We start from the raw sequence: 10,752 nt of genomic DNA on the forward strand, positions 1-10,752 counted from the left end.
TTCTCTTCCCCCCCCCCCCCTCCCGATTTCTTTTCCCCCTCTTCCTCTTACGGTTTCCTTTTTTTTCTTTTTCTTCTGTTTCTTCTGGGTTTCCCTCGCGCAGACGCACTCTTCACAGGTAAACCATTTTCGCCGACCATTTTTCCTTGTTTTCTTTGGGTTGATTTCGTGCTTCTGAATCACATGGCCTAAATCTCCTCATTTCGAATTTTTTTTTCCTCCATGGCAGCAGGTCACTGTGCTCCTCCCTAGCGTGTATCTCTGTTTTCGGTAGTTGTTTTTTTTCTCTTCTTCCTCTTCGTACGCGGCTCTTCCTCTTCCACTTGGTGATTTTTTTGCCTACAGGTATCTCTTTCTCCCTCTCTTTTATTCTTCATGTTAGACCTGAACTTAACCCTCTCAGTCGACCCCCTCTGTTTCATGACTTGCAATCTTAGTTGTTGCTTGTGGTTTCTGGTTCTTGGGCTTTCGGTTTTGGCCTTTCGTGTAACCAGTGAAGCCCTTACGGGAGAATTTTTAATTTCGTTGGTAAGCCATTTTCGTTCTTGGTCTCATACGCACGCGCACACACTTTCACTTCAAGGCAGTTTATTTTCACTTCAATGATATACTTGAAAGTGTTGTTCGTGAGTTCTTGGTCATTTAAGTGAGTGAGCCAACACTTTGTATTGGAATGGTCTTAGAATTGTGGATTATTGTGGGTTGGTCGAGCAGTAAAACCGAGTGACATTTGGAATTGATTAGGGGTTGTTTTTGTATGGTTCGGGTTTCTATATGACCATTTTGGAGGGGAGGTTAAATTATTTGGAATTACATCGTTGTTGCAGCTTGGTTGAGTTGTGAGGATTGCTTGTAATTAGGGGCCTTTGAAGTGGGGTTTATATTTTGATTATTGGTGTTGGACGTTGACTTTGGAGGGTGGTTTAGTAAATATTAAGATTAGTATATGGTATTTTGGATTGAAATTAGGGCTGTCCAGATTACTACATGGTTGACTTAGTAAGCTATTTTTGCTATAATATGGTTTGGAATTGTGGGTTTTAATTATTTAGATGGAGGTTGTGTTAGTTTCTTTTAACACTTAGTTTATATATTTTTTTTTAATGAATAGGTGACGAGATTGATAGAGGTCATTCTCAAGGCATAGATAATATGCTGCAAGAGTCAGGTAAGCGGGGTTCCTATGCTAGGCCTTACACGAATTATTGGGACTGAGGTTGATTTTCTGAAAACTTTGCATATTTTTATGACGAAATGAAAATTTGAGAAAAACAAAACCAACCTCGGTCGTTTATTTGCATACTCATGAAATCTGTACAAAAAAGAGAAAAATATGTTCTGACATGCATTGTGTAGACATGAGCTAAATTCTGTCATGTGGTTTCTGAAATCTGGAAAAAAGAGCGATATTGAGAATATGAAAAGTTGTGCATTTATTTAGAAAGATGTTTTGGCTTTTGTGTTCAGCGTGTGTAAACTGTCTGATTCTGTTTTGGTACTCTGTATTATTTTGATATAACATTTGAAAACCTTTGGCATGGTGTACTGGTTTTCGTATGACTCTGTCTCTGTTTTGCTCTACTCTGCTCTGTTATGCTCTGCTCTGTTTGGGTTTGTACCAACTTCTCTGTCTCTGAGTGCACCCACTTTGGAAACAAAGTGGTTTTATTGTGGTCTTTCCTGTGTGCACACTCGGGGCTCCGAGAAGAATAAAGGAAAGATTTCACCTCTGTCTTTGCCTGTTTTGGCCACCAGGGTTAGCACAACCCTACCACGAGGGTGAAACATGGTCTCTGCTCTGTTTGATGCTCTGTTTTGATCTGATGATGATACTCAGTTTATGTTATGCCAAAGCACTAAGGGTTTTATTTGTCTTAAAACCATCGCTCTGTTACTTTTGAAAATATGTTTTGTTCTGCATGTTAACTCTGGAAAATATTTTGTTATGCATGCTCTACTTTGTAAATGCTCATGTTTGCATGCTAGCATATAACTTCTGCTTACTGAGTTGTTGATAACTCACCCCCTATCATTATAATATTTTTCAGATGATGTGGAGAGTCCAAATGAGGACCTGGATTAGATTGCTGTCTGTATTTAAGTTGAGGAAATGTTGGTAGAAGAAGGACTTCTGGTGTTCTTAGTTTTAATGTTTTTGAGTTTTATTAATATCTTGGGTTTCAATAAGATTTATGAAATTATTGGTTGGGTTGTTATGACTACCGGGAGATTACGGATTCCTTAGTTTATTTTAGCTGCAGTAATGACTTTGTGGAGTTTTCAATGTGGTTATTTAGAACTCTTGGTATTGAGATTTGCTATTAAAGATTTGGGTTTCTTTTTAGTTGTGTTGGAAAATAAGTTCTTAAGAGACAGGTAGTAATTCTCCAGGCCAACCGGGTTTGAGGCGTTACATTCCATCGTCCTGATTCTCTTGAAATTACGATTAGGGGAGAAAAATGGGTACAGAAAAAGAAGGAAATCAAAACTCGGAAAAAGGAAAACTGGAAAAATATCCTGTAATTGTGCTGCATGGGATTGTTTCTATTAAAGAATCCCAAATTAAAGGACCTTCATTTATGCACTATGAAATTCTCATCGTTAAATGAAAAATCCAAATAGTCGATGGCTTTGGAATTTTTTCCCTTATAGATAGGTATAATGGGACAGGTCCAAGAATTGCAATCTCACTAATTTGTGAGATGATGAGAGCAAAATTCGGAGTCTGGACGATCCATCCATGGTCACGACTTTTGCAGGGGAGAGGCCTATAAAATATTTTTGGATTTTGATTTTTGAAAGTGGCCAAAAAAGCCCACGCCCAATAGATTCTTTGCCCAATACCAGGGCCACCATGTAGATATTCCAATGAAAAATCAACTACGAATTTTTAAATGGACTTGTCCTCATTGACTAAAGGGTCTAAAACTCTAAGGGTATTGGAATAAGTAGTAAGTACTACTAGTCCTTATGAATGTTAGAAAATGGATACGACAAAGTTAATGCCTTTTTTTTTATATATAGAAAAGATGTGGATCAAATCTTAATACGGAAATACATATAGAGTTAAAGGCCTCGGCTACACTCGAGCGAGGCACGGCTGAAGTTTGAAGAACTGCTGAACAAGGAAATACAGAGACTTTTTAATGTAGTCAAGTAGCTAAGAAAGCAACCACCTTTGCATTCGTTCCCCTAGACAAAAACTTCATGCAAATGGGTGGATGAACACCTGCCAAAGCGAGTATTGAGCTTGGCAGAGTCCAAATCCCGTCACCACAAATCAAACCAGACGCTACTGCTGGACCAAATGCATCGGCCTTTGCCTTGTTTACCTTCCGCCACACAAATATGATCAAGCTCCCTACACACATGTCAATGGCAAAGTATGATCCAAGATAAAAGGGTATTGCCATTGCCATGGGAAGTGGAATAAAGCTAGCCTTCTTCTTTCCAACTAAATCCCTGATCCCGTTGATTACTATGGCTGCAAAAAAGAAAACATAACAAAGTGTGAGGCAATGCTTCGGCAAAGCCGAGAACCCTTCAACCCCTAGGATTGACATATTGCGGTAAACGAGCGCATAAGGCGCCGGGTATTGTGAACCAGGAACTCCAAGATCATTGAAGGCCTTGTAGAAGAGCCAAAAGACACAAGGAGAAATAACGCAACCCATTGCGGTTCCAATAATTTGACTCACGAACATGGACCTGGGTGAAGCCAACGTCATATAGCCTGTCTTAAAGTCCTGCATCAAATCAGATGCGGTGGATACAATGTTCATCATGACTCCACATGCTGCCAAACCTGTAAGAACCCCACCATGAGAGGCCCCTGCCCATGCCCCAATCGTAAAGATGGCCAGCTTTCCATACGTGGATGCTAATGACCAATCTGTCAGCCCGCAACCGTAAGCATTACAAAAGGCTAGTGTTGGCGCTACTAAGTAAATTACCACAATATAGTACCACTTGAGCTGGCTAAAGATGTGCGGAAGTGTGACAACAGATATTATTGCTATGGTGACATAACCGGCAACAGCAAGCCATGTTGGAATCTGGTCCTTGAGAAATAGCGCTGTCCGACGTTGGTCATCATAAGACAGAGATGGAGGCAATTCAGGGGGGGATCGACCTGATAAGGGAATAACTGTGCCCGGATCTTTGTTTGATAGTTGGTGATACAAACCATATAGAGTGTGACTGAGGACCTTAAAAAAGTTATAGAGGCCATCACCAAGGATCATGGCTATAGCTATGAACACCCTGTAACCTTGAAGGCCATGTAGGCTGCTTGGGCTAAGCTCTGCAGAGTACCAAGAGCCCTTTCTTGCATCTATCAGTGGCCACATAATACCCCATGAAAGAACGGCTCCAACAAGAAGAGATATGTTGATTAGATATGGACAGATCATTCCAACGCCAACATAAATAGCTGAGAAATCAAAGTAAAACCTGTTATCAAAGGCTTTGAGACCAAATGTAGGGAAGTTCGCAAATCCACAGCCATCTCCTGCAGTAAAAAACCATTGGAAGAAGCCCCAAAGAAAGCTAAAGGAGAAGAACTTCCCCAATGCTCTCACTTGTTTCTTTGCTAGCTTGGCACCCTGTGGAGTATGGAAGCTGTTGATAAGGTGGGCAGTTGCGGTACCACTTGGATATATCAACTTGAAGTCTATAATCATAATCTTTCGAAGAGGCACCACGGAAAACAGACCGAGAAAGCTAACAACAAAAAGAAACCCAATCATCCATCCCAAAGTTGGATTCTTAATATTTTGTGCATTGTTAGCCTCTGTAGATTGTTTGGCAACAACTTCACTCATTCCAAAGAGGTAACTGCCAAAGCCACCGCTGAAAGCAATGCCGGAGGAGGCAACAACGCAGGTCTGTATAACGGTGTTCTCTTGCCTGGTGAAAGGCTGCCTCAGCATCCCGGACTTCTCTAGCAACTTGGTCCAAGTCTTGACGAAGAAGAAGCCCAGCAGCCCCGCAGACACGTTGAGGGATGGTATAATCCCAGTGGTCAGGTTGAGCTTCATCACGATGAAGGTGAAGAGAACCCCTAACACGAAGCTCACCACAAAGGCCCTCAACGTCAGCTGCTTTTGCCATGGAGGCACCTCCTTGCTCGAGAATACTTTCTCAACGGACAATAGTTCCTTGTCCTCGGCAGCTGCTTCTCCTTGTGCGGAAACGGTCAGGTCATCGGTATTGGAAGTAATCTGATCTTTCTTTTGCTCGCCTGTGGTCCCCATCATTCCAGATATGCTGATCTTCGTTTCGAATATCGGCGCTTCTTCTGCGGTCACTCTCCCCCTGGCTCGGGTCACGGCTCCGACAAAGTTAATGCCTTGTATATTACTCCTGGCTCTCATACAATCCCCATGACTCGCATGTGATCAACAACCTTATCGTCATCTAATATTTAAGGACCATACATGCACTGTAACACCCCGGTCTTGGATGGGGTTGGAGAGTTACTTTCTACCACTTAAACTCACGTTCCAACAATATATTTATAGGCTCTAAATTTTTAAGGTGATATAAAATTTATTGTTTCAAACCAATTACTTCAATATAATCAAACTCCCAAAATACCAAGTCATCAAAACACGATAAAATTTCTTAACAAAAATCATTGATATTCATAGAAACCTTCTATGCTTAATCCACTATGATAAAATCATTTAACCCATGCTCTATAATTTTGACTATTCAGCTGAAATATTCAAATTATCTAAAAAATAGTGTGGTGATAAAGGGTGAGTTATCAAACAACTAAGTAAGCAGAGAACATATACTTTATTGAAAATACTAAACACCTGCAACAAAGGCGACCCCACCCAAACCTAAAGCTATTCCCTAAAGCTAGACAAGCCAAGATAATCCAATCTAATTAAACCACTCAAATGAAGGGGCAAATCATCTATACCCATGAATGTACAATTTGTCCCCTCCTCCCCCTGCCTTGCTAAAAAATCCATCACTTTATTACCTTCTCTAAACTGATGTGTAATCGTATAATCGAAGTCATAAATAACCTTAATAAGCTCTTCCCAAAAATCCCATAAATACCAAACGATACAAGAAAAGTTTTCCAACCACTGTACCACCAACATCGAGTTGCACTCAATCTCTAACTTGCTTATATCCAGGTCCTTACAAAGTAATAAACCATGAAATAATGCACGAAGCTCAGCTTCATTATTTGTACCATAATCAAATTTTGCTGAAAAGGCTACAACAACTCGTCCTCTATCATTCCGCACCACTACACTGCCCCCACAGCTACCCGAATTACCTCTACAAGAGCTATCAACATTTAACTTGAACCAACCTTCTCTTGGCCTATTCCAAGAAATCTGCATAGGATGCTGAAAATTTGTAAGCAGAACCGATACCTCAAGTTCCTTAAGGATAGCACGGTCCAAGTAGGACACAACCCCAACCTTCAGAAGCTTACCAAAAATCAATCTCATCCAAGTTTTAATAGACAACCATACATTGTCCACTGAATCACATCTCCCTTCCATCCTAGCTAAGCACAGCCACTTCCATAATCTCCAAGAGCTTTAAAATTGACATCAACCCAATCAGCACTCCCTTTTGGAATGACTTCTCGGCACACTGAAACCAGTAGCAAACCTGTCCTCACCAGCTCGTAAACTCTCTGCAATTTATGCCTAACACCACCAATGCCCTCTTCCTTATTTCTTTGGCTATATCACCTGAACTTAGAACATGATCCCAATCCTCTATCTCACCCAAACCACAACAATTGCAACGAGAAACTAAAGGAACACCAATGGATTGAACATGAGCATCTAGTGGGAGACAATTAAACCTCGATTTCCACATGCAGATAGAACACCAATGGATTGAACACCATTCCTTCCAACTCAGGCCCCTTCACCTGAATCACATCCCACAACGAAGACGAAGAGAACTTACCATAACAATTTGGATGCCAGATTAACATATCTTTACCTTAACGACGACCCAGAACTTCAACAATAATATCCCTTGCCTGATTGCAACCAACCAAGATTTCTAACAACCGCTCATTCCAAACGTTATCAACCCAGTAGTCTTTAATTTTCAACTGCAGGCAAGAGACCATAGAGTTGGAAATAGCTAACAGTCCATTAGACATCCACTTATCAAACCAAAACGAAACATTACCCTCTTGCACCTTGATAGACATATTTTCTAGGACTTCCAGCAACACCTTAAAGATTGATTTCCAAAGCGTAGAGTCCCCACACTTAACTTCGGACACCAAAACATTCTCACCTTTCAAATATTTCGCTTTAAAGAAACTCACCCACAAATTAGTTGTTGACAAAAGTCTCCAAGTAAATTTCATGTGCATGGCTTTTTGAGCATCTGAAAAATTTCAAACACCTAATCCCCCGCCCCCCCAAACATTGGTGTACACATATGTCACCATGAAACCCATTTCCTTTTAGACTCTCCCCAAAAGAAATTTGATAAAATAGAATTCACCTTACTCAACACCATCTTCGGAACATCCAAAATCGCTAGCAAATGTGTCACCATACAAGAAAGAACATGTTTAAGTAGGATCAGCTGCCCACCTTGTGATAATAAGCGCCACTTCCAACCTGCCACCTTATTCTGAAATTTAATCACCAAGGGCTCTAAAATACGGCCCGTAAATCTCCCAGAGACAATCGGTGCACCAAATACCATGTGGGCAAACTCCCTTCTTCAAAACCCATAAAACTCATAAGGTTGGAGCGCTGAGCTAAACTGTTTTTTTTTAGAAGAACATAGCTGCTTTATCACGATTAACCAGCTGCCCCGACCAACTAGAATACACATCCAGCACCTTGGAAATTCCTTTAAGAGTTTGCCTCTCCCCATTCAAAAACATTAGTAGATCATCCGCATACAACAAATGAGAAATCAAAGGTGCACCACGGGGCTGAGAAAATCTCCCAATCCCACCTTCCTCAAACCCTTTGTGCAACAAACAAGAGAAAATCTCCTCCATTAAAATAAACAAATAAGGAGACAACGGATCACCTCGACGAAGACCCCTTGACGGCTGAAAAAACCCCTTATACGTACCATTCATCAAAATTGAAAGCCATGGAGATTTGATTCACATCTCCACCAAATCATAGAATTTTTTCGTAAAGCCATACGCCACCATAACATCAAGTAAAAAATTCCAGTCCACTATATCATATGCTTTTGCCATATCAATTTTCATCATCACATTACCGCCACAAGATTTCTTGTTTATTAAATGAAGCATCTCCTACACTAAGGAAATATTCTAAAAAATGCTTCTACCTGGAATAAAAGGCCGCTGCTCGAGAGAAATAATAAGAGGGAGATACGCTGTCAATCTCTTCATTAAGATCTTTGAAAAAATCTTATAAGCGACCGAACACAAACTAATTGGATGAAATTTATCAAAACTCTTTGGCTCCTGCATTTTCAAAATCAGAACAATAAAAAAAGAAGAGTAATACCTCGACAAAGAATTCCCCCCAAAAAAATTACACATTGCTTCCACAACATCTTCCTTCACAATATCCCAACATGAAAGAAAAAAGGGCGATCCAAATCCATCAGGACCTGGACTACTGTTTTTTGGAATTGATTCTAATGCCTCACGCACCTCCACCTCCGTCGAAAGTCTACAAATGTCTTCATTCTCATCCACCGAAAGTACCGTACTCACTAACAAAGATAAATCCGAAATTTGAGTTGCACCTGCCCTAGCGAGAAAATGCTCAAAATACTTCACAGTGTCAAGATGCACTTCTTCCGGTGAACGAAGTTCAACACCATTAGGCAAAGACAATGATGCTATAGTAGAACGTCGCCTCCTCACATTAGCCACAACATGAAAATATCTCAAGCTCTGTTTTCGAAATCAACAACTCCAACTCTAACTCCTTATCAAAACACGATTGATGTTGGAAATCTAACTATTCAATCATCTCCTCAATCTCATTAATAGTATTATTGACATGCCTAAAGACACGCCTATTCCAACCTTTCAGAATTACTTTTAGCTTCTTCAACTTTGCAGCAAGCTTAATTAAACCAAGCTCTAGCACAGGCTCCTTCCAAATTGAAACCACTCCCTCACGAAAAGAAGGATGTTGCTGCCACATATTCTAAAATCTAAAGGGAGCTAGACCATACCTTTCCTCTACTTTCGGCCCCTAAATCAACATAGGAGCATGACTCAAAGATTTTCAAGAAAAGTACTCCATATAGGCCGATGGATACTCTTTAAAAAATTCAGCATTCATAAGTGCTCTTTCCAACTGAGCCCAGCTTCTAGCACACCCCTGTTGGCTATTACACCAAGACATATTGCGGCCTCTAGCTGGAAGACCGAATAAACCACAACAGTTTAGACATTCTGTGAAGTCCCCCATCACCACTAAAGGACTCGGATTTCCACCAACTCTCTCCCCATCATTACGGATGATGTTGAAATCACCCACAACCAACCACAGAACCCTCTCACTATCCATGTGTCTTAAAGCATTCCATCGATCCCGTCTATCCAAATCTCTACATTTGGCATAAACCAATGTTAACAAAGTTTTCTACACACCACCTTTAAAAGAAATAGTGCGCAACTGATTGGACATATCCATAATGTCCACCCTCAAATCCTCATGCCATAATAACCATAGTTTACCACTCATTATAGCATTAGAACCCAAATTCTTGAAACCCAAGTAATTCGCTAGACTGGGAAGGTTATCCTCCCTTGCAAATGGTTCCACAATAGAAACAATCGATACTTTTGACTTCAAAACCAAACTTTTAAGCCGATGCTTTGACGTACCTACACCCCACACGTTCCACACTAGAACCTTATCAATCATAAATTCATTTTTGAGGGGCGGGGTAACACCTGCTGAAAATGACGTAATACCATACCATCTCTGTTCTTCGAGTGACCTCGAGAACCCCTTGCTTCACTTTCAGAACCATAACCCTTCTCTTTTGCAAACTGAGTAAGAAAAACATTTTCATCATGGTCTAACATCTGGTCCTCCTCCACTACATAGTCCGAACCGGCACCCTCTAGCGCCAGTAGGTCATCTACAACCCTGGACTAACCTCCTTCCTCCCAAGCCAATCTATTACCACCATTTAACCTTAAGAAATCAACTATAGGAGAGACGTTCTAAACTTTTAAAGGAGACTCAACACCCTACAATCTCACCTAATTCTATTGGACTACCCCTTCCATCAACACCCTTTTCCCTCCGACTAAACCCCTCCATATGCGGAGGCACCCCCAACACCAACAACGAAGGATTATCAGCAGCTGGTAACGTCTCATCATTCCTCTCCTTTACCGTACTTTGACCCAGAACAATATTTCGCACCTTCTCCACACCCTCTAGCATACACATTTGGCCTTGCTCGGCCTCGACTGTAGTAGCCTGCTATTGCACCATTAGCTGTTGCACCAACGGTGCTTTCTGAACCCATTTTTCATGCCACACATTAATTATTCCCTCCCTGATTACCTGTGTCCCTCTTCTCCTCTTTTTTCCGTTCTGTTCTTTGTTGGTCCATTCTGCACACCACTTCTGTATGCCCCTGATGGCGACACTTAGAGCAATAAAAACCTAATTTTTCATACCTCATTGATTGCCATATTTTTTTGTTAGCCACCACAATAGGAAAACCTTGCACCAATTCAGTCGACAAATCAATCTCCACACAAACGCAGGCCCCCGT

General features: G+C 40.9%; 1 protein-coding gene across 1 annotated transcript; it reads right to left on the minus strand.

Moving 5' to 3' along the window:
• Window positions 1–2,975: 2,975 nt before the first annotated feature.
• LOC109001463 (probable metal-nicotianamine transporter YSL7) lies at window positions 2,976–5,394 on the minus strand. The gene has a single exon (XM_018978748.2). It carries the CDS (start codon window positions 5,373–5,375, stop codon window positions 3,153–3,155), a length of 2,223 nt encoding a protein of 740 aa, XP_018834293.2. The 5' UTR covers window positions 5,376–5,394; the 3' UTR covers window positions 2,976–3,152.
• Window positions 5,395–10,752: the final 5,358 nt, after the last annotated feature.

This window comes from Juglans regia, chromosome 6 (genome assembly GCF_001411555.2).
Source record: "Juglans regia cultivar Chandler chromosome 6, Walnut 2.0, whole genome shotgun sequence".
Classification (NCBI taxonomy): Eukaryota; Viridiplantae; Streptophyta; class Magnoliopsida; order Fagales; family Juglandaceae; genus Juglans; species Juglans regia.